We start from the raw sequence: 25,082 nt of genomic DNA, 5'->3' as shown, positions 1-25,082 counted from the left end.
ACAAGGATAGTGTCAGAAGTTAAGAGTTGCAAGTCTCAAGCATGGCAGCAATCAGGCAAACAGATCAAACACAGTCACATGCTCACACACACACACACACACACACACACACACACACACACACACACACACACACACACACACATGACATCAATCAGCTGGTCATGACGGTGTGTCCATATTCTCTCCCCAGTATTCAGTGTGTGTAGAGGAAGTACTCATTACTCTGTGCAGGGCCAGACCTGTGTTAATGCATTTTCTCCTCTTTCTATCTTTTTCTTCCCCCCTTTGCCTGCTTTTCAGCTGACTCTGGGCTTTGGCAATCTTATTTGCCTTTCAATCCAGATCAATCTCCATCTTATCTACTGCTCCTGAATCATAAACATTTCATAGGCACAACCTTGACACTGACAGACATGAGGTGGTGAAGGTTTTGTGTAAAGGGTCTATGGAGGCTAGTTGATGCTGGACTCCACTCAGTCCGAAGAGAGTGTTAGAAATATCTCACTGTCGAACTCTGCCATACACTACGAACCCCCATCCTACACAGCTGTCGCACTGTCTCAGCAAGAAACGCACACAGTGTTGCATGTGTTTTGTCTGTGTGTATGTGTGTGATGTATTATTCATAAGAAGAAGCATTCATCTCGGTGAGACACCTCAAATAATTTGGAGACGTGGTGTGCTTAACAGCTTAATGTAGTTTCTGCAATTTGGCTCTCCTCTGGCTGATTAACACCAGCACTCCAGTCCTCACTGTGCTTTGCCTCACAAAGGATTATGTGTTATAAGAAACATGGCTTCCAAGGGAGTTGATGAATTATTTCCCCAAATTTACCTGTCATTTTCTGATTTGAACATCTTTCAGAATACGCACTCCTATTCAATTTCTGTCTCGCTATTTAGTCGCTATCGGAGGGAGCTGAAAAGAGTGAACACTAACCGCCTTTCTAGGCCAAATGCCCTTGGATTGCTGTGTTTTCAACGGAGGATACAGACTTCCTTTTTCTCATTTTCACTGGTCTCTACTCTCTTTATTTGTCCCCACCTACATTTTTGCAAAACAGCAGGTCAAACTTTTACTGTGTGTGTATGTGAGTGCTGCCAACAGTAGAGCAGTCAGCAAAGTGCCACCTCAGCACCTGTGCTTTAATGATTAATACCATATTGATGGTCTCAATTAATTTCCTATTACACCACCAGAAGGCTGCGGTCGCTCTGTCTCTGTCATGGCCCTGCGCTTGTTTTGGGAAGCCTCTTTGTGGCAGCTGCTGGATGGAGATAGTATGCTTCTCACTACCTCTCTCTCACACACACACACACACACACATATACAGATGTGCCAAACATGCACACACACTAGTATCTTATGGAAACACGCGCACAGTATTACACGCTGCTTTGCTCCTCGCATTTCACACACTTGCACACAGATAAACAAATAAAATGAAACTATCTTTTTGTTGAATCATTTTTTAAGGAGGACTTGCTGTGTTTTAGTTACAGTGTTCTGCAATGATCAAAAAACTCTTTAGAGCCCCAGAGATTCAACTACGCCTCTTTGTACAGTGCTCTGCAGCAATTTTACAAACCACTACACTCACCTAATTGTGTGACTTTGGTATAGCACAACCCCCTGTGTTTTGCATTTGAACCTGGTGTGATATGCAGCACTGTGTTTTAGGCCGCTTTCTAAAGCTTATGCTTTGGTTCTTGCATAATCCCCTCCCCTGTAGTGCTGCTACATATTTGTAACAGTGTGTAAGATACTCATTTATTCCCATGATGATCTCTCTCTGAGCTGTGATTTGATAACACATTCCCATGACCTTAACTGTCTGTGGACCTGCTCCATGGATCAACTCGCAGTCAACACTGCCCCTGTAGAGAGGCTGTGGAAATGCTTGTGTTTGTCGATCAGATTGACAGACTTCTGATGGCCGCCCTTTCTCTTTCTCTCTTCATTACCTTTTCATATCACATTCACGACTTCTTATCTCTGACCACTCTTTACTTCACCGGATAAACTCCTCTATCTCTCTCTAATGTCCAGTTAATCTCAACCTCATTCTTTCTTTCTGTCTCACACAAAACCACACATGCACACACACACACACTTTCTTTATTTTTTCATTTTTCATGTGGACCCAATACACACCATTGGTTGCTAGAAAACCATTTGAGCATTTTTTTTTCCCAGGGGCAGACATTTGATTACCCATTTGTATAGTGCATATAGTGTGTATGTGTGTGTGTGTGTGTGTGTGTGTGTGTGTGTGTGTGTGTGTGTGTGTATGTGTGTGTGTGCGTGCGTGCGTGCGTGTGCGTGTGTGTGTGTGTGTGTGTGTGTGTAGAGGCCAGTGTGTGTCTCCAGAGAGAGGTCTTGCCAAGCTGAGCTCTGGGGTTGCTCCAGTATCCAGCCCAGTAATAATAATGAGCCCCTCACCATGCTTGACAGAGCACACAGGCTCAGCAGTCCTGTGGCCATTGCTGTTGTCATTGTGTGTAAGTCTCTTGATGCATGTGTAGTGTGAGTACATATCTACATGTATGTGCATTTATGCTCTACTAGTTTGTCCTTGGCTGGGTCTGTTTTCTGTTACAACCTCAACAGTTGTTGTTGTTGTTGTTGATGATGATGACAACTGGTGTTATCTATTGTTGTTCAGTGGGCCATTGCAGAAGCAGATAGTGGCCAGGTTGGACTGTCTTGCTGCTGGACACACATCAGTCCTCCCTGTGACTCCCTGTTTAGAAATGCACCAGCACATCTCCCCTCTGCTGCTCCTTTGAAGTCCTGATTCGCTCACAGACACGGGCAGAGGCACATAAATAGCACGCCTTGTCAACTGGCATGGGGAGAAAGACGACGCACACAAACAAATCAAACGCGGCGCTGATATGAAAGGGAGCGAGAGCAGAAGACAGGGAGAAGGGAGAGATGGCATTAGCTGTGTTTTCCTCCTCCAAATGAATTGCACTATGCCCTCAGAGGAAGAAATGAAAATGAGAGAGTGGAACAGACTCAGAGAGAGCCAGAGGTTGAGAGGTTATTTTGAGGCGGAAACAAAAGAAAAGAACTATAAAGAGAGAGCACACGGTTAAATCCTCCCTGTGTCTGAGAGAGCTCAGAGACTTCCTTTCCATTCTTTTATTCCAGTGTGAATTGTGTCACCTGGATGGCCACTGAATATTAGGATCAGTGCCATGGGCTCAGCCAAGGCCATTATGGCAGCCGGATGGGATCCTGATGGCCCTTTCTCAGCTTGCCCCTGGGCAGCTTGGCCTCTCACTTGGGACCACCACAACTAATGGAGAGGGTAGTGTGCTCTGAAAGGGCCTTAGGAAAAATAAGGAGGCTGTAAACTGTGAGTTGAGTTGTGGAAGCTAAAGGGGCTTCAATGCCTCACTGCCCAGCTTACTGCCTGACTTACTGCCTGCCTGCTTGGCATCCAGAATGCTCCTCCATATTCAGGTTCTGAATACTGGCCTTTCACACTTTTATTGTAATGCATGCAGATGCTTTGCACAGCAACATACACACTCCACCTTTTTACTGTGGTGCACTGCAGAAATAAAATATTTCAAAGCAGGGAGAAGCCACGCACAAAAATAGAGGAGCACTCTCTTGCATACTCACTCACAGACATGTAGAAATGCAAAATGCACTCACATATCTGCACAATTAAACACACGAGTGCACAAACACATGCACATACGCACACACTCATACACACAGACTTGCATTCCCCCACCCAGAGTGAAGCAGTTCTGCCCCTCTAAGCTGAGTTATTTAAAGCCCCGCTCTCAACTCCATCGGAGTGATTATGTGCTACTGAATTAAACATCACAGGCCTCAGCCCCTGGCTTCCTCCGAAACACGCTCAAACATGCTGGCCTCTTCCTGTTCCTCAAAAGTTCCAAGTTCTACCTTTCATGTCTCCCAGCCAATACACTAGGTAGTGGAGGTAAAGAGGTGGAGTATCAATCTTCTCTAAATCAGGATCTCCTGCTGTGCCTCCTGCTTTGCCATCCTCCTCAAAGACCTAGGACGGGTCAATCGTGGCAATTCACATGAAGAAACTCTCTGTAAACTGGCTATTAGCCCTGGATTGGTACCCACATCGGGCATCGTTTTAGCTTGCCGCTCAGGCAGTGTTGCAGTTGGTGGAGAGCCGGGTGCAGTAGAGGGTGAACTGTGGCAGTTAAGTTGAGCGTTGACTCCAGACACCCCAATTACAGTTTCTGGATTCTAAACTGGGTACATTTAAACAACCAGTTTGTCATAGAGGACCCATAGAGATAGGGGGGGTTGCTCTGCCACCTCAACAGAGGCTTCAGGCTGTTTGCTGCCTTTTTGGGAGGGTTTGACGTGGGGTTTGTTTACCTCGGTGTGTGTGTGTGTGTGTGTGTGTGTGTGTGTGTGTGTGTGCGTGTGCGTGCGTGCGTGCGTATGTGTGTGTGTGCGTGTGCGTGCGTGCGTATGTGCGTGTGTGTGAGTATGTGCGTGTGTGTGTGTATGTATGACTGTGCTTCTGTGTGTCTGCACACAGCAAGGCACCAGCCAGCCAGCCACCCCCACATTCCAAAACACACCCGTTGGCACTGAGCGATAAAGGTTCCAAACAAAAGGAAGAAGTCTTGTGCCTCGTGGAGGTGAACTTACAGCACCACAGAGGCAGCTGACCTTGAAATGAGCAGTGGTGTTTGGGGACAGGCGGGGGAGGTCGGTGTTTAAGAGTGCAACCTCAGTGCCAGAGGCCAGGAGGCTGCCTAATGACTGGCACCCCATGCCATCCATCACTATGCCACTGCCAGGGCAACTGCCCCCGCACAGCCGAGAGAGCAGAGCCTTAATAACCCTTTGTACCCGTTCAGTGGACCACAGCACACAACATGAAACACAATCATATAGTACACAGGTGTTCCACGTCAAACTGCACAGACATTTGCAAAGATTTACACCACACATTCTAATGTGCATTGCAAACACACATAGCATGAATATGCAGTCAAAATAGCAGATCCACTCAGTCTCACACTCACAGCTCATTGCACTCATTCTGCATGCATACTGATGTATGCACGCCAGCCAACATACAGAAATCTGCCTCTAGACACTCATTCAAACGCTATTTATAATTTAATGTAGGCAGACGCAAATACATAAAGGCCCAGATACATCCACAAACACAAATACACCAACACATGCACCTCCCCTCTGTATTTATGCCTTGATGCTGAATGTTTGTGACAAAACAATTGACTGTTCCTGCTTCCATGATATTTTGTATTGAAATGGATATCCCTGTAGCCTGCTAGTTCAATTCTCCAATGAAGGATTGTCTCATATCTTTCCTCCTTTGCTTATTTTTCCCATTCCTTCCACAGAGTGAAAGTGGAAAAGGGCTTTTTTCCCCTATACATAAGGCCCTGGCTGCTCTGCTCTTTCCTTCACTTTGACAGGCTTTGAAGCCTCTATTCCTGGGTGTGGGCTTTTTTTTTATCAGAGAGGAACAAGGTTTCCTCCTGCACTCCCAGGCTCATCCACGTTACATGAAGCATCCCCTCTCAATTAATATCCTTTCATGTTAATGGTGTTCTTATCGCTCCTGTGCACTGGTTGTGAAAGCTAGGCCTACTACGGTAGAGTACAACCATTGAGCAGAGCTGCCTGCCGATATAAGAGCTGTTGCACTCTTCTTTCTGTCTCTGTCTCTCTTTTTCCATGTATCTCTTTCTCAAACTCGGCCTCTTTCGCTTGCTCTCTGTCTCTTAATGAGCAGTGGTGGTGCTGTTGGAGTAGCGGCTACATGAAGGTGTTCCAGGAGAGTGGCGGGGTCACAGAGACTTACCAAGACAGGGACCACATTACTTGACCACTCATACCAGATTCTACCAATAGATGTGCTTTGTACTCAAGTCTCAATTAGCTCTATTTTAGCTGCAGCTCAGCATACACATTCACTACGTCACATTCATGTAGAAGGTCATTGTATCTGTCTCCGCCGACATCAAACTCCGTCTTTGTCTTCAGCTCCATTAGCGAGTCTCTTTCTTGGAGTAGAACAGGGTGTATGACTTCAGGACGAGGTAGGCAGTCACTGAGAGATCGTAGGAGCCCTGGTTGCCTCTAAGTGCGTGGGTGCCAGAGAAACCTGTTGCCTGGCTACAAGAGCACCTTTATCCTCCGGTTGCGATGGCGATGTCCTGTGTGTGTGTGTGTGTGTGTGTGTGTGTGTGTGTGTGTGTGTGTGTGTGTGTGTGTGTGAATGAGTGTGTAAATAAGTGTGAATGTGAACTTTTTAATGTGTGGCTCATGAACTGTGTATTAGATTAGACTGTGAATGTGTGCGTGTGCATGACTGTGTGTTTTTTTTCATGTGCAAGCATGCCTTTGTATGCTGATGTATTTGTGTTTTCTTGTGAGAGAGAGAGAGAGAGAGAGAGAGAGAGAGAGAGAGAGAGAGAGAGAGAGAGAGTGGTGAAAGGAGGGGTAGGAAGGCACACCACCACCCACTCAGCAGGCCTTCCGCCCCCATGGCTGACTCCCCAAGACTCTGCTAGTAATTAGCTCAACATCTATCCATCTGTTCTAGGGAGGCGCAGTAAACATTAACACAGCACAGCTACATCAAAATGCTGGCTGGAGACATGCTACATTTTACATATGCATGATGCGTTCATGCTTTAAAAGGCCTTAACATGGAAATGGTTGGCACACATGCTTACATGTATGGCCAACATGCTGACATGTATGTATTTATAGGCTCGAGCTTACATACACCAAATAGACCAACACAGCTTCACATCCTCACCCGCATGCCCGCCACAGGCTCCTGCAACTGAATCCCAGTCTTCCCTTTTACTGCGGAAGTGAGACTGGAAAGCTGCCTTGAGACCCGCATGGGAAACGAGTGAAAACGCAACCAAAAGGCTACATTACACAATTAATCAATAAGTTAATGAGATTTCATTTTCTCTGGAAAATAGTATCCAGCAAAAAGTTCCCCCTCTGCCGTTTTCCCCCTACTCCTAGATAACTAGTTCCTGATATTACACTGTGGAAAAAGAAAGCAGCCAGCAGGAAACTAAATTAAATTACCATCCTGATAGATTTATGTGATGCTTTACATTTTACATTTTCATTGTGTTGTTTTCCTCTCAGAGTGGAGGTGGGCATACATTGGGAGAGAACTATTAAATGTGTGAGAAGAGAGAAAGAAGCAAAACAAGAATGGGAAAAGAGAGCAAAAGTTCCAGACAGACAGCTTCTTAATAGTAAAGCACGGTGACACAGATGACTTGTGTTTAGATGATCTCTAAGGCTGCCACATGGTGTGTGTGTGTGTGTGTGTGTGTGTGTGTGTGTGTGTGTGTGTGTGTGTGTGTGTGTGTGTGTACCCATATTGATGTGGCTACGTGGGAGTGAGAGAAGCTGGGAGTGTGGGTGTTGGAAGGAGGAGATTGTGCATATCCACATGTATGATTGTGTTAAGCTAACCCTTGTGTTTCTTGTGAGTATCCTATGTGTCTGTTACAGAATGATAATGACTTTGTCCTTGCTCAGTCTGTTTGTGTGTGTCTGTGCTTGTGTGTCTGCACACACTTATGTGTGAAATGTGTGTCTAACACGTGTTCACTCCCGTCATGCACTCCCATGCATCCACATACGTTAATGTATGATCATAAATGAATGAAGCTGTCTACATTTGGCGCTCTCACTCCAAGTAAAGATTGAGGGCATCTCTTAGCTATTGACACAGCTGGTGATGCCATCTGGGAGCATCACACGTCGCCCTGTGCAATCTCCATCCAAACAGGGCAGCAGTTGTCGCCTAGTGTCCATACCAATGATACGGGACAAGGGAAGCAGTGAGATAACATACTGTCCAGCCCCTGGTGATAGTGTTGGACGGAGGTCATCTGTCCTCCAGAGATTGCTTTACATACTAGTTTTTGTACTAGTTTTTGCTGTTCCACAAAACAGCTAAAACTGGGGGGTAGTTGTTGGTACATTTGGGATATTTTTCAAAGAAATGATTGTTTCTTTGGATCTGTTTGCCCCCAACCACACCCCTGTCTGATGAAAGGGGAGAAGGAGGGAGGGAGAGGGGGGGTGTAGTCGTAGATTAATGGAACACACTGAGAGGGAGCACAGACCTACAGTAGCAGCACCCTGATTTATTTGCCACTTAGTACTGATGAAGCTTCAAACTGCTGTCACACATGTGTTGTCACAGCATTTTTCTCTGTCAAGGTGTTTGTTGGTTTGTCTATTCTTGCTTCTTATTTAGATGCAAGTACATGCGTGTAAGTAGGGTGCTGTGTGTCCTTTTACTTGTGTTTTTCATCTGATGAAGATTTTTCTTCCATATACTGTATACCTTGGGTGCTTAGCTTTTATTTCTCTCTTATGTGTCACCATAGGGATATTGTACTTAATTTGTGTGTTAAGTTTGTGTGGGCTTAGTGGCACCCGGATGTTTATAATAAATTGGAAGCAATAAGGACTGAAACATTCCTTGTGAGAGCCTTTGCCCTGCTCGGTAATCAAAGCTTTTCATGATTACAGAAGCAAACTGATGTTATTCACGCCAACACAACATTCCTTTAAATGCTACCTATTATTCATAAGCTGTCAATTTAGGGAATTTGCCGAGGTAACCCAGTAACAATTTTCAGGCAGCAAATTGTTGAGTTTTGACTTGGTAAATACAGGCAGAGTTAATTGAGGGCATCAACTCACCATGTGGGAGGACTTGACAAAATGCCATAAGTGTGTTACATGAGCACACATTGTAATTATCACACATATGCACACACAAATATGCATGTAAATGACACACACTAGTATGCACATCCAAACACAGACACATTTGGCGATAGCGATAGTCACATAATGAGTGAGATTATTGCAGATTTCTGATCCCAGATTTGGTCTACTCCCTGGTTGTGTTTTGGGTTGTGCATTTACTCTTCTGTTCCTCGGCTCTGTTGTGTGTGTGTGAGGGTTACCATCCAGTGTTAATTGTTCAGCAACATTTTACTTCTCACCGACCAGCTGGCATGTTCCACCTAAAAGCCCTCACAGCCGAGCCACAGTGTGCGCCGCTACTACTCTTTGCATTTATGTCTTCAAGAAACCATGCTCTCAGACAGACTATCCATAAAGTCATCTTGTCTAACATTCCCCTTCCCTCCCTCCCTCTCTCTTTGCTCCGCAGAATCCTGATATTGTGCTCGTCCACTATTTGAATGTTCCAGCTATTGAGGATTGTGGGAAACCATGCGGTCCAATTCTGTGCTCCATCAATACAGACAAGAAGGAGTGGGCCAAGTGGACGAAGGAGGAGCTGATCGGCCAGCTCAAGCCCATGTGTGAGTAATTAAATAATCCCATTTATCAATTCTTGTCAACCCAGTCTTAACTTTTGTTCATAACCTTTAATATAAACAGTTGACGTCTCCTCTAAAAAGGCCCTTATAGTTTTTATATGTCTACACGCATGGAAGACTAAACATAGTGGTTGTTGTTTTTGTCTGAGGATATGATGTCAAGTCCTATTTGCTGATAGCTGGTACACTAAGTGCCCTCAGCACCTCAGTCAGACAGCATCTTCGGCCAATGTTCCTACACTGTTATATGAGTATGTGCTCTTCCTGGAGCCATCCACTAGTTACGGGTCAAAGTTCAGCTCTTCCCCTAGACCTCTGGCACCACTCTGGCCAGGCTGAGAGTGCGCCTCCTCTCTGGCCCAGGAAGGAAGTCAAGGCAGAGGAGGGCAGCAAACTGGTTATTGATTCATGTTAGTGCGCGGGAGCAAGAATGTCTGACTCACCAGAAATCCCCCCTTCAGCCCTCCTCTGGCTCTTTTTGTTTCTCTCCCCCCGCAATGGATTGATCCCTGTTGTTATCAACTTTACTAATGTTCTGTGAGGTGCACTGTGTGTTTTTATGAGTCTCTGGACCTGCCTAAAGATTAAGACAATGTTTTGGAAAAAGTCAGGGTTTGTCTGATGATGATAATAGCCAAATAGGTACCTTGTAGGGCATTGGAAATCTTTCAGACAGCTATTAAGATACCTTTAACAACCACACAGTCATTCGGGTGTGTCTGGCAGGTCCAGCAGGGCTGTGACTGATATTCCGATGGCCAATTATTGGAGATGTGGCCAGGTAAAGAAGAATTTGTCAGCAGCTTTACAAGCACACGCGCATGCTGGCTGCATACTGACAAGGCAGTCCAGACCATCATCACTGAGGTCTTGGCTATACTGTATTGTTATCCTCTTCACTGCTCTGCTTGCTATAATTTTTAGGACATATTTTAACATAAAACTTTACCTCAGGACAGCCACTGAACAACAACGGCCTACTGTAATCATTAGATCTGTGGCTTAATGTAAAAACCAAGCACCATTTGCAGTAATATGTAAAGTCATTAACTTTGGGAGTTGTTGGGACAAAAAAGGGTGAGTGTGAGATGCCTTCTAGCTGCCAGGCTACATGAGGGGGCTACATAAAAAGCACACAAAAAACTCTTCAGCTTTTTTCTCTTCTCTTCTTTGCTTTCAATCTTTCTTCTCCCCTCTATCCCTCTCTCTTTTCCCTGGAACAGCCAGCATGTCAACACAAGTTCAGTGATGGAGCAACATTGCCATCTAGTGGTCCTGTGAGATAGCAACCCCCATCTCAATGTAGAGAGCAAGGACTTGTGATGAAGTCATGCTGTATTATCCATGCATAATTTAATCTTAAATTATACATTAGCTCTTAACATACAGTGAATTTATTCCCAGACTGACCTATATCTTAGAGAATGCAACGTATCTTTTAGTAGATATGTTTTTTTTTCTTAATTGCAATGCACATGAATGTTATCATATGTGTGCAGTGCTATGGCTAATTTATTTGTATACAGCAGAAATTCTTGGATTTCTCAGAGGTTGTATGGATAAACTAGAAGGACAGATTTCCATAATTTGTTTTGCTTCATCAAACTTTGTAGTTTAAGTATTGAGTGCAGAATGCAAGATTGCATGAATGTACAGTACAGTATGTTTGGCACTGGGTCATATGCGGTATGGGTGCCTGTATGTTCAGAAATGTTTCTTAAATAACCATTATGGTTCCTATATCGCGAGCTGATTTATGTTGGCACACGAACCCTTAGTTTAATGTCAAATAGTTATTTTCCCAGAGCATTGTCATCTTTTGCGATATAATTGCCCTCTTCCGTCTTGCTCTTCCCTTTTGTTATTCTCTTCATGATATTTCAGTGCACAAACCATTTGACACCTCTAATGATACAAAAAACAAAACAAAGAAAAATGTGGATTTTATGGATCAGTTGAGCTTATTCTGTCTCCCCACGACACACACACACACACACACACACACACACACACACGCTCTCAGTCACAAAAACTTTCACATGCACAGATGCTCATACACGGCAGTTCAAATATTATCCCTGTGAAACATGGTCTTGTTTGACCTTCTTCCTTAACAACACCCTTTGGTGTTTGATAAGATAGAGAAGCAGCAAGGGAGTGAAGAGGGGGGTAAGAGAGTAGCATCACTACTCAGTCACGCTACAGTTCCATGGACAAGGCAGCCAGCTTGATTCATTCTTTTGGTCTAATGCTATAAACACGCAGCACTCTCCCCAGCTATGCCCCTAGCCTGCTGACAGATAGCGCATGAGCGGCTTTAACAAAAACTCAGACAGACAGAGGGCCTGTCTCCAGGCTAGACAGCCAGGGCTGGAGAAGAACAGACCAAGGCAAGACAGACAGGGCTGGCCATCATGTAAACTATTGTACTCCACTGTCCCATATAGTGCCCGATGGTGCAGAGGCAACTAGATGGGATATGCGTGTGTCCTACACATCAACTGTGTTTGTCATTAGGGCTGTGTGATGCTGCTCATGACAGGATGCGGTCATCAGGATGGTGATGTGACTGGGTTGTTGTTGGTGCCTCTGCTGTTGCTGCCACTGGGATTAAATCTAGTGGCACTGCTCCTGTCATGTCTGCTTTGGAACATAACCCTCAGTGAGAAGATCAGACAGGCAGACACGGTGGTAACTTTACGTCAACAACCCAGCGCCTCTGGTGGTGACGTCCGTCTCGATGAGGCCGAGGCAATTCTGGCATGAGGGATCAGGGTGGAGGGGAGACAAGATTGTTTGGACAAATAGGGATGGCACTACATTGTGGATGTAAGCTGTTGCATTAGGCTCTCACTCTTGCTCTGTCACCCTTTCTGGGTCGGATCAGCAGAACGGATGCTCTTCTGTCCTGCAGCCTCCCTACTGGCTTTGTCACAGAAGGGGATTTTATGACAGCGTTTTTAGTATTCCTGCGGCCCTATCAACTCTGTGTCAGTATTGCTAGAATCATCTCATTTGTACTGTTTGCATTACACACTGTCAGGAGGTGAACGGTGACTCAATCCACACTGTCTAATGGGATCTCCAGACAGACACAATTATATGTGCAGTAATTACAGTGACATTAAAGAAACGTTCCCGTCACATTTGGTGTCCAATCTTTTTTTCTGCTCGCTCGCTCACTCTAGATTAATGGCTGAACAAATCTGACTTTGTAACAGATCAAAATTGAACCCTGTTTATGTTTCTATAACCTGCCACAGTGAGTTGTCTGTGGAGCGTATGATCTCAGCTTGATCACAGCAGTTCTACTGACATCTGCTGGTGACCAGCCTGTTATCTGCCAAAGGATCTTAAAGCTTTCAAGTTAGATCCCTATCACAGTCATCCAATTCTGTTTCCCGGCATTTTTTCACTTCGCCTCGACTAGCTCTGTCTTTAATCTGCATTACCGGGCTCACCCCTCTTACGCTGTTTTCATCTCCTTTTATCTCATATGCAAACAGACATGCACTAAGCAAATTCTGGCTGTTTTTAAACCTGTCTCTCTTTATATATCTCTCTCTTGCATATTTAACCAAAACAGGTACTGAAGTGAAGGGAACTTGAATTAAAGCAGGCTTGATTTTGTTTGTTCGTCTAAATATGCTTCAATTCTCAAATATTAACTTTTCTCAGTGGTGTCTCCTACTACCTTTCAGCCACTAAAACTACCATCTGATCAATAGTGGTTGCTGGTTAGCAAGTGAAGCGATGGAAAGTATTAGGAGTTGCTAGCGAGGTGTGACTGAGGCAGAGAGTGGAGCTTTACAGGAGAAAGGCTCTCTTTTTTCCTTGGTGCAGCAGCAGCAGATCCAGCAGCATCTAGGTGACGGTCCTCACTAGACGCTTTCACCGTCAGAACAGAGTCATAGGTTGGGGTGAGGGTGGAAGGATTGCACTTTCCATCTCCTTCATCAGCACTCCCAGAGAGGAGGCCACAGAGGGGCAACAGACACTGACACATGGGAGGGAAAGAGGCACAATAGAGAATGAGCACTGCAGTACAGAAAGTGCACAGGTACAGTAAGGAGAGACTAGAGAAAAGTAACTGTTCAATTCTGGAAGGAAACAAGACACAGAGAAAAGCAGAAAGGATATTGGAGTTAAGAGTTATTATATATAGTTATATTTCAATGTAGTGCCACTCAAATTCTACTAATGAAACTACAGTACCATTTTTTCCTGAGGCCAATCAGTGGGTTGTTTGTTTCTCTTCAGGAATAAACTGAAATATGAATTTCTCTATTGTACCATGGTAACTTTGACATTTTAGAGAGGTGAGCAGTGAGCAGCATGATGTATACTGGCAGATTGACCAGGAAAGGCAGAGGTCGGGCGGGGGCTTGGCGTGGCTGGTGGTCTGTTGGGCTAGCTGACATCTCTGTCTCCTCCTCTCTCCCGGCAGTTCATGGCATCAAGTGGACTTGCAGCAATGGGAACAGCAGCTCTGGCTTCTCAGTGGAGCAGCTAGTGCAACAGATTCTGGACAGCCACCAAACTAAGCCACCTCCCCGGACTCACAACTGCCTCTGCACGGGCACCCTGGGTAAGGGCTAGTGGGTGGGTGGGAGGGAGTTTGTTCTCAAGCGAGATCTGGAAAATTCAGCAAGAGAAACAAAAAAGGCCATAAAGATACTGTTTGTTATATGGTAGATCAGAGAAGGTGGTTGAAGTCTTTTATTGGTAGGCGATTTATAGTGAAATTGACTTTTAGGGTTTTTGGCTTTTTTTTTTCTTTTTTTTTTACTGATAATCGTGTCAGGGCCATATCTGAAAGAGCCCAGCTGTTCCCGAATGTTATGCTAATCAATCAAATATTTTCAGCTGTGTAATTCCACTATAGGCTGTCACTCAGGAAAAGCATGTAGAGCAGTGTTACTAGCAGTTTACTAATTTCTAAAACAAATTACTCTGGATAACCCCTAGTTGCGTTTTTATTTCTGATCACTTAAGGTAACAAGGCTTGCAAAACTCAATGTATACTAAAAAGAAAGACTAGTTTGATCATCCCAGGAGAAAATCGTCTTTCACAAACTGATAAATACAAAAACAAACAGATCATTCATCTTTTGTCTCTGCTCCTTGCCCAATTCTTAGGTATACAAAAATCAATAGTGTGTATTTGTCTTTTCGTTTTCCCCTTTCTGTAACCCCCTTACCTATCCAAATCCTCAACCTATTTTTCTCTGTTTGTCCTCATATAGGTGCTGGGAGCAGTGTGCACCACAAATGCAACAGCGCCAAACACCGCATCATCTCCCCTAAGGTGGACCCCCGCTCAGGGGGCTACAGCAGTGCTCACTCTGAGGTACAAAACAACGATGTGTCGGAGGGGAAGACCGAGCACAGCGCCCATGGCGGAGGAAAAAGCTCTGGGGGAGGAGGTGGAGGGGGCAGTGCCAGGGAGAAACGCAATGGCAAAGTCCACAAGCCCGTCCTGCTGCACCAGAACAGCACAGAGGTGTCATCCACCAACCAGGTTGAGGTCCCTGACACCACACAGAACTCCCCTGTGTCCATCAGCAGCGGCCTCAACAGCGACCCAGACATGGCTGACAGCCCCGTGGTGACAGGGATGAGCCACGTGGCCTCTGTCATGTCTGGCCTGTCCCAGAGTGTCTTTATGTCTGAGGTCACTGGAGACCCTGTCTACAGCATGTCTCCAACCGGGGGTCCCAACACTCACCTGATGGGTGCAGATGCCACGTCACAGGGCTTGGTGCTGTCTGTGACCTCTGATCGTCACAAATTTGCCTTCCCCAGTGGAGGAGTAGGGGAACCTGGGACTACTGCGGCAGGAGACAACCTGGCCATGCTGTCTTCAGCTGGGGTTTCTGAGGAACTGGTGCTGTCCAGCAGTCTGGACGCTGGAAGCATCAAAATCCCAGAGACCAATATGAACTTTGACCCGGACTGCTTCCTGAACAACCCCAAACAGGGCCAGACCTATGGAGGCAGTGCAATGAAGACGGAGGGCAACTCTTCCTCAACCTCATCTTCCTCCGGTGGCAGCAGTTGCACCAACGGCAGTCTGCAGCGCTCCCCTCCCATGTCAGACAATGGCTACACCTTCAGCTCAGCTTTGGTAAAGAATATCAAGACAGAAGACACATCCTTTGAGCAGCAGCTGGCCCAGGAGAGTGGCTACCAGGTGGGGCCAGTAGTGAACTGTAGCAGCGGGGTGTCTGTGTCATCTGGTGCTGGTTCAGGCCAGGGTAGCCTTACTCTGACAGCAGCAGGCTCCCTGCTTCCTTCTGGTGGGGGGCTGAGTCCCAGCACCACCCTGGAGCAGATGGATTTCAGTGCTATTGATGCCAAGCAGGACTATACTTCCAGCGCTACCACAGTGAGCTATGGTCAGGCCATGTCCAGTCCTCACGTGCAACACCAGAACTGTTCGCCCAGCTTCTTCCTCCAGGATTCTTCTCAGACCGGCCAGGCCCAGCAGGGGAGGCCCAGCATGGGCCAGAAAACACATTTGATGGAGCACAACTCCCATGACTCTGGGGCTTATATGGGGTTGCAAGTGGTGAAGACGGACTCCCCTGGCAGCAACGGCCACCTCCACCATCACCACCAGGCCCACCAGAGCCAGCACAGGGCCAACTGCAATGGAGGCTCACCCACAGAGGGGCCTGGCCAGGCTGGCTCTCTCCAGCTGCTACAGTACCAGGGGAGCTTTCCTGGGCTGGGCACTGAGCATGAGGAGGTGGTGGGTCTAGAGCAACCGGGCAATGTGAATTCAGCTCAGGCCGGAGCCACTGAGAACGGAGCTGATAATCTAATCAAGCCAGGAGACCACATTCAGGCCTGTGGGGCAGGAAACGGCGAGGGCGCAGAGCACTACCTGCAACAGGCCTCGGACGGTGGCGGAGGAGGGACTGGAGGTGCAGGAGAAGGAGTAGCAATTCACAATGGCAACAACAACAGCGATGGCAGCAACCGCTCCCAGCAGCAACAGCAGCTGCAGCCTCTCCTCCAAGGCACGAGTATGGTCCAGGGACTCTACAACGCTGTCGGAAGCCACCAAGGCCTGGGTGGAGCGGCCAGTAACGGAGGAGCAGGAGGGACCGGCATGGAGATCAGTCTGGATCACTTTGACATCTCTTTTGGTAACCAGTTCTCTGACCTCATCAATGACTTCATCTCAGTGGATGGCAGTGGAGCCACCATGTCAGCTGGAGGGGCCCTCTATGCTCACCAGCTTGTCACATCCCACAGTTCTGATAGTCAGAACACAGCTGGTGGGGCCCCCCAGCAGGGCCAGGAAGATGGAGGGGTCAGGGGCTCTGGCTACAGCCCCTCAGAGCTCTGCCTTCAACCCTGCTGCAGCCCCCAGTCTCTGAGTGGAGGGGCTGGAGCAGCGGGAAACACAGGAGAGCCAGGCTCATTGTCCTACATGAATGTAGCAGAGGTGGTGTCTGCAGCTGTAGCACAGGGGGCTCTGGGGATGCTTCAGGCCACGGGCCGGCTCTTCATGGTCACTGACTACTCCCCTGAGTGGTCCTACCCCGAGGTGAGTGACAGGGCTCTTTATTTTTCACAACCAGTGTTTGTTTGTTTTTTGGCAATCATTCTGTTTGGTTATAACATTTTATGTACCAGCCAGTGCTGTAAAGTTGGGTCATGACTGGTGATTTTTAAGACTCATTTCTGCATTTTGAACTAGAGCAGCCCAACAGGTTTCAAATAAGTAAGTAAGTAAAGTTAATTTATATTGCACTTTTCACAGATAAAAATTATAAAGTGCTTCACAATAAAATTAAATACATATATAAATAAAAGACACAAGAATACAAAGGAAAACATAGATACATAGGTTAGGTTTAGCACAATTATGAACACTATTTATTTTGACATAAACAAAATAGAGAGACTTGAGAAGAAGATGAAGAAGAAATACAATCAAAGGTAATTTTTAACTAAACTGTTGCTGTTGTCCATTGGATTCTCATGAATTTACAATTATTTTATTGGACAGGTCAGGAAACTTCACCATTTCCACTTACAGTGAAGGGGTTTAGATAATGTGCAGCTAGATATGTAACAGCCAGACTTAACCTCTTAGCATTCCGCCCCCTATTTTTAGAGGGGTGTGGGGGTGCGGGGGGGATGTTCAGAGGTAGATAAAAGGTCAGCGGTATATGCCACATAGAAGTGGTCTATACCATCTGAAAGCTGTGACATGAGGACTAATTTGAGATGCAGCTCAGCACTGAGTGTCAAGTTGTTTTAGTAGTTAATCAGAAATCAGAAATAATTTATGAATTCATTGAAATAAATTGTGTATAAGGGCTTAGGACATTACAATGGAAGTGTATGATGGCCATTCCCATTCTCACATATGTCTCATAAGTTATTGCAGCAATTTTCAGGTTGATATCATTTGTTACACAGATTTGGTGCAAACTTGAGCCATTTTTTTAATCGGAAATCTCTCCAAAAAAACACATTAAGACACCAAGACCTTGAGGAACACCATAGAAAAACCCATGCTGTGATTTGGTATTAACACTTTTGATATTTGGAGATTTCTGTAAGAATTGAATTTTTCTGTAATTGGATTCTGGAAACTGCTTAGAAACCCTCGTATTGTCAATATACTTAGGAAAGCCCTGCATCCACTGAATGACCTAGGTCTCTAGTTTGGGGTTGTAAAGTTTCATGCAGCTCTGATTATCCTATAACGTATACATATACGTACATAATATTAAAGGTCCTATGACATGCTGCCTTTTGGATGCTTTTATATAGACCTTAGTGGTCCACTAATACTGTATCTGAAGTCTCTTTCCCGAAATTCAGCCTTGGTACAGAATTACAGCCACTAGAGCCAGTCCCACAATGAGCTTTCCTTAGGATGTGCCATCTCTGTGTCTGTAGCTTTAAATGCTATTGAGGAGGAGAGAGGCGGGGCAAGGTGGAGGGTGGGGGTGTGGCCATGACCAACTGCCATGCTTTGCTCATTTGCAAGCCATGATGTCTCTCTCTTTCTGATGGGTGGGCCAAATTCTCTGGGCGGACAAAGCAGAAAAAGGGGAGGTAACCTTTCCCGTTATGACCTCATAAGGAGGAGATCTGAGCTTTCATTTTCTTAAAGGCAGAGCAGGATACCCAGGGCTCGGTTTACACCTATCGCCATTTCTAGCCACTGGGGGACCATAGGCAGGCTGGGGGAACTCATAATAATGTTAAAAAACCTCATAAAGTGAAATGTTCATGCTATGGGACCTTTAACAATCGTTGAAAAAAAATGTCTCACAATGACATGGCTTCTATAGGGACTAACATCATCAGACTTGAATGCAATTGGACTTGTTGAATCCACAAGAGTCTCGGCTTTTCATTCATATCCAATTAATGCAATTCCAATATTAAAACACACCATTTTTAGAATAGGCGAAAATAACACATTTATACTACATGAGAAAACTGCATGTTTTTTTACCCCAAAACCGTATGGGATTATCATGAAGTGGGCATGTCTGTAAAGGAAAGACTCTTGGGTAGAACCCATTTTCTTTTAGATATCTTATGGTAAGTGTTCATGGGACCCTTTGAAAATGGCCATTCTAGTTTTTCCCTTACCAAAATGTAGCCCAAATTCCGAGCGTTATTTAGCCCCCTTATAGACAAGCTAGCATGTCATGGTTGGTACCACTGGATTCCTTAGGTTGTTTTATACGTTATCAATATGTTCACTCTAGCTGGGCCGATGTCGCAGTCTGTTGTACACACAATGAGTGCAACAAATGAAAAAAGAGAGGTATAAAAGAAAGTCAAAGCTTACTTTCTCACCTCTACAAATGTGGCCAATAACAGTGTGAACTGGGCCTAAAAGTCAGATCGTTGGTTTTTCGGAAACAGAAGTGGTCGGGCACAGCCCCATTATCCGACATTGGAAAGGTGTGGGGGGAGGGTGTTTCCGAAGCTATTCGACCATTCGACAAGCACACTCCTACCTCTTCTTTATATTGTTCGGGTTAAAAATAATTTAATCCATAATAGCCATTTAATTTGCCTATAAATAAGATAAGATAAACATTTATTGTCATTGCACAGAGACCCATACAATGGCATTGTGAGTGCCACAACAAAAGGTGCATTAGAGATAAACACAAGAGATAAAGGATACATACAGCTAAAAACAAGAATAATTTAAGACATAAAACACTTAGGACAGGTAAAATATTGCACATGTAGGATGATTATTGTAATGTATGGCACATATATGTACCTGTGCCCTTGCATTTGTATTCAAATAGCAATTTTTCCCATGCAGAGGAAAATAAATGGCCATTGAAACTTCTCAAACTAATTTGGGAATGACAGATATCCTTTGAAAATATTTCTTGCAGCTGCAAAAATGTCTTGAAATTATTTGGAGGGATCTACAACTTGGAAAGACAGACTTTTCTGCCATAAAAACTGACATCAACCAAAAATATGTAGACCTCTTAATATATTGCGCATCAAATTTCCCTTTTACATCATGTCTTGTCAGTATTACAATTATGTTGTCAGCAGTAATACCCTCCTCCAAGCATAAGCACTTCTGATGATGAAGTATACTGGCCCCTTAGGCGCTGCAAACACTACTCGGGGCTCAAAAACATACTGCGACCTCTTCTTTATATTGTTTGGGTTAAAAAAAAATTTAATCTATAGTTTGCATATATATATATATATATATATATATACACACACACACACTACCTGTCAAAAGATTTTTTTTATTGAAATTTTAGCAGTTCAAGTCCAATGAACAACTACAAATGGTACAAAGGTAAGTGGTGAACTGCCTGAGGTTAAAAAAAAGTAAGGTTACCCGAAAAATAATGTACATTTCAGAATTTTACAAAAAAGGTCTTTTTCAGGGAACAAGAAATGGGTTAACAACATAAAGCTGTTCTGCAGCAATGGAGGTTGATCAAGTTTTGAAAGTTGGTGCTACCAATTCCCACAGGTGTTCCAACTTGTCTGGATTACTTACAACCCCCCTCTGTATAAAAGTATTGTTGGAACACACTGTGGTACCATACCCTCCTGAGCATTATATGAGCAGTATTGTACTGCAGAAAGCAGTGTGTTGCCATAAAAATGGCAGGAAAAAGGCAATTAATAATGGAAGAGAGACAGACCATCATAACACTTAAGAATTTTGGTCTTTCCTACAGAGAAATTGCGAAGAAAGTCAAGGTGTCAGTGAGTACAGTATTCTTCACCAGAGGTGGGACAAAGTCATTGTTATGCAAGTCACAAGTAAGTCTCAAGTCTTTGCCCTCGAGTCCCGAGTCAAGTCGAGTCAAAGATGAGGCAAGTCCCGAGTAGAGTCAAAAGTCAAAGCCAACAAGTCTCAAGTCGAGTCCAAAGTCTTACCATTTTAATTTCGAGTCATTTCAAGTCCTTACCACAGAAATAAAATTTATACAAATCATGTACAGTACAGGCCAAAAGTTTGGACACACCTTCTCATTCACATGAGTTTCCTTTTTATTTTCATGACTATTTACATTGTAGATTCTCACTGAAGGCATCAAAACTATGAATGAACACATATGGAATTATGTACTTAATAAAAAAGTGTGAAATAACTGAAAACATGTCTTATATTTTAGATTCTTCAAAGTAGCCACCCTTTGCTTATTTTATTAATAAGGGAAAAACTTCCACTAATTAACCCTGACAAAGCACACCTGTGAAGTGAAAACCATTTCAGGTGACTCCCTCATGAAGCTCATTGAGAGAACACCAAGGGTTTGCAGAGTTATCAAAAAAAGCAAAGGGTGGCTACTTTGAGGAATCTAAAATATAAGACATGTTTTCAGTTATTTCACACTTTTTTGTTAAGTAGATGATTCCATATGTGTTCATTCATAGTTTTGATGCCTTCAGTGAGAATCTACAATGTAAATAGTCATGAAAATAAAGAAATACATTGAATGAGAAGGTGTGTCCAAACTTTTGGCCTGTACTGTATATCCCAGTGGTGCGCTGCCTCACAGACCTAGACTACGTAGCACTCTATGTCTCTATGTGCTGCCTGCTGTTTGGGCATGATATGAAAAGGGAAGGCTAATGGTGGATCTACTGTGACTGTGTTATGGTACTTTAAAACGGATGTTGACATGATGTTGGCGAGGTTTTCCATCTGAGTTTGCTACACTCATGTACCTCATATAATCCGGGTTCAAAAATCCCTATTTTTGTAAGCATGAACCAGCAAGGGAGACGTGCGTTTACTGTCTCGTTGATACAGTAAATATGCAGCAGCTAGTAAGTTACGGTACATCGGATAAGGTGCTTAGCATTTGTTCAAAACTTACCTTTCTTTGTGCAACTTCAGGTGTCGAACAAAGTTGGACGTTGTGGCAGCTCCGTCTGTAATCTTCGACCCGCATGTTTTGCAAATTGCAACTCGTTTTTTGTCGACTACCTCGTAATTTTTATAGCCAAACGAAACTATCTTCGGTATCATTTTGCCAACTGTTGTCTTGCAATGTGCCTGCTAAGATGCTGTCGAATCAAAACAACGTGGGACTACAGTGATTGGATGTCGTGCAGGCAGCGTGCGTGCTCTCTGCATGCATACAGGTGGGGCACATTTCACATTTTTTTCACAGATGCAGATAAACTGAGAGCGGTGCGGCCGTCTAAACATTTGTTTCCCCAGTTTTCATGGGAAGTAGCAAGTCTTCTCGAGTCAAAAGGCGCAAGTCCAAGTGAAGTCACGAGTCATTGATGTTAAAGTCCGAGTCGAGTTGCAAGTCTTTGTACATTTTGTCGAGTCGAGTCTGAAGTCATCAAATTAATGACTCAAGTCTGACTCGAGTCCAAGTCACATGACTCGAGTCCACACCTCTGTTCTTCACCATCAAAAGGCACTTAGAAACTGGGGGAAACTCTGACAGGAAGAGGTCTGGCAGACCCAAAGCCACAACAGAAGTTTCTGAGAGTCAACAGATTGCGTGATAGGCGGCTCACAGGACAACAGCTTCAAGCACAGCTTAATAGTGGTCGTAATAAGCAAGTCTCAGTTTCAACTGTAAAGAGAAGACTTCGAGCTGATAGGTTTGATAGGTCGATTTTCAGCAAGAAAGCCATTGCTAAGACGTCAGAATATGAAAAAGAGGCTTGCCTGGGCCAAGAAACACTGCCAATGGACTACTGAGTGTCACTCAGTGTGTGACATCAACTGTCCAACATGGACAGAGGTGTATAAAGTACTAGAGACCCATACTTAAAAAGTACAAAAACGTAAAAGTACAAGTGCTCTATCAAAAAAGTGACTTGAGTAGAAGTTGAAGTGCTCTTTAAGCACCCCACTTAAGTAGAAGTACTAAAGTATTCAACATTTTTTGTACTTAAGTATTGCAAGTAGTTTATTTTAAAATGTACTACTAAGTATTGTGTTATTTAGTTATTAAAGAAAGCAGTCAAATTTTGAATATCATATTGTTGGAGTTCAACTTTTTACTTGGTATTAAGGCAGTCACAAGCTGTACATTGCTGGATATGAAGGAAGTTTCTGAAATAAACCCGAAAAGGTACATTAATGTCACAGCTGTTATAACTACTATTATCTGATACAACAGTGGGTTATTAATCACTTATTAACAAATACTGAAATAAAATGTGTTATGTAGTGTAAATTTAGCAAGCTAGCAAAATACAGATAAACTAGCAGCTTCATATCACAGGGTCAAAAGTTTAACATTCAGTACTCACTCACTACTCACTACTACTACTACTAATAGATTACTCTGGTGCAACAATAACTAAATAGAAAGAGTACAAACTTTCATCATCTCTGACTTCTGAACGGGCAACCGTAATGAAAAGAAACAAATCTGTGGGATTTCGTACGTAATTTACGTAATTATTGTACGTAACTACACACACTGTAACCTCCACAGTCTGCGTAGCGTGAGGAATTCACAACAGTAACGAGTAACTATGCATCGGAGTAAAAGTATTAAACTCATCGAAAATATGTACTCAAGTAAAAGTGGAAGTAGGAGAAAAAATAATACTCTAGTAGAGTACAGATACAGCCTTTTAGTACTTAAGTAGAGTAGTGAATAATTCTACTTCGTTACTATACAGCTCTGAACATGGAGGAGGAAGCATGATGGTCTGGGGCTGTTTTGCTGGATCCAGGGTCGGTGATTTGTACAGAGTGAAAGGCACCCTGAACCAAAACGGCTACCACAGCATTTTGCAGTGCCATGCAGTACCCTCTGGTATGCGCCTAGTTGGTCAGGGGTTCATCCTACAGCAAGTTAATGACCCAAAACATAAGTCCAAGCTATGCCAGAATTACCTTAGCAAAAAAGAACAAGATGGTAAGCTTAAAAACATCGAGTAGCCAGCACAGTCACCAGACTTAAACCCCATTGAGCTGGTTTGGGATGAACTGGACAGAAAAGTGAAAGCAAAGCAACCTACAAGTGCCACACATTTATGGGAACTTCTGCAACAGAGTTGGCAAGAACTTTCTGAAGAATATTTGATTTCCATTGTAGAAAGAATGCCAAGAGTGTGTTCAGCTGTTATATCTGCCAAAGGGGGCTACTTTGATGAGTCAAAAATGTAGAATACATTTTGGTTTATAAATTGATTCCATGATTTCTTTTTTAACTTAAATTGTTCATTTGTTCTATTCTTTCATTTCAGAGTACAATAAGACATTGAACTGCATGAATTTCAATAAAAACCTGGAAAAATTGGGGTGTTCTAAAACTTTTGACCAGTAGTTTGTATATATATATGAAGTGTGCAGTAGTGTCTGCAGCTCCTAGGACATAGGTATATATACTGTATATACCTATGTCCTTGCATTTGTATTCCAAGTTTTCCCATGCAGAGGCAAACAAAAGTGTCAAAATGGCCATTGAAACTTCTCAAACTGATTTTGGAATGACCGATATCTTTTGAAAATATTTATTGCAGCAGCAATAATGTCTTGGAATTAATAGAGAGATCCACAAGTTGGAAAGACTGACTTTTCTACCATAAAAACTGACATCATTGGGATCTACTGTAGGAGTGACTGAGTACAGCAGTCAAAGCAATTATGTCCATATAGGAGAATACTTACGGAAAAAGAAAGTGGTTGATTGTATCAAAAGTAAGGAAAATGGAAGAAGCATGGTTATGTGAAATGTTACTTTTCAGATTAAGATGAGGACTGCATGTCTGCAAATACTTTTGAGGCCTGGGTTTTAAATTTGATAAATATATCAGGACTCACAGTAGAGGAAGTGTATAAGCATAATGGCATGCTGCTCTGCCTTTTGGATAAATCTGTCTGGACAATAGCATCTAAACAGTTGAGAGACAAGCAGATTTATAGGTGAAGTTTGAGTTCTAAAACAAAAGATATTAATTAAATATTTGACCGAAAATATGTATACCTCTTAATATATTGTGTATCAAATTCCCCTTTGACATCATGTAATGTACAGTCTTCGCAGTGTTACGCTCATGTTGTTAGCAGTAATACCCTCCTCCAACCTCTGGAGGGCAGCACAATATTTTAATCTTGTGTGCTTTACAAAAATGCATCTAGTGAAATGATTCTGCGTATCCACATGATGGCAGCAGAGATCAGTATCAGAGTTGTTTTCTGTTACTCTGTG

General features: G+C 43.8%; 1 protein-coding gene across 1 annotated transcript in view; it reads left to right on the top strand.

The window, feature by feature from the left end:
* The window catches only part of camta1a (calmodulin binding transcription activator 1a), a 293,931-nt gene that overhangs the window by 240,570 nt on the left and 28,279 nt on the right, over nt 1–25,082 (top strand). Inside the window, exons 7-9 of the mRNA XM_028583336.1 lie at nt 9,228–9,381; nt 13,847–13,987; nt 14,646–16,957. Of these exons, the coding sequence (XP_028439137.1) occupies nt 9,228–9,381; nt 13,847–13,987; nt 14,646–16,957 (2,607 nt within the window). The remainder of the gene's footprint in view (nt 1–9,227; nt 9,382–13,846; nt 13,988–14,645; nt 16,958–25,082) is intronic.

This window comes from Perca flavescens, chromosome 7 (assembly GCF_004354835.1).
Source record: "Perca flavescens isolate YP-PL-M2 chromosome 7, PFLA_1.0, whole genome shotgun sequence".
Lineage (NCBI taxonomy): Eukaryota > Metazoa > Chordata > Actinopteri > Perciformes > Percidae > Perca > Perca flavescens.
The sequence above is the reverse complement of the archived record's forward strand: the minus strand, read 5'-3'. Positions and strand labels throughout refer to the sequence as shown.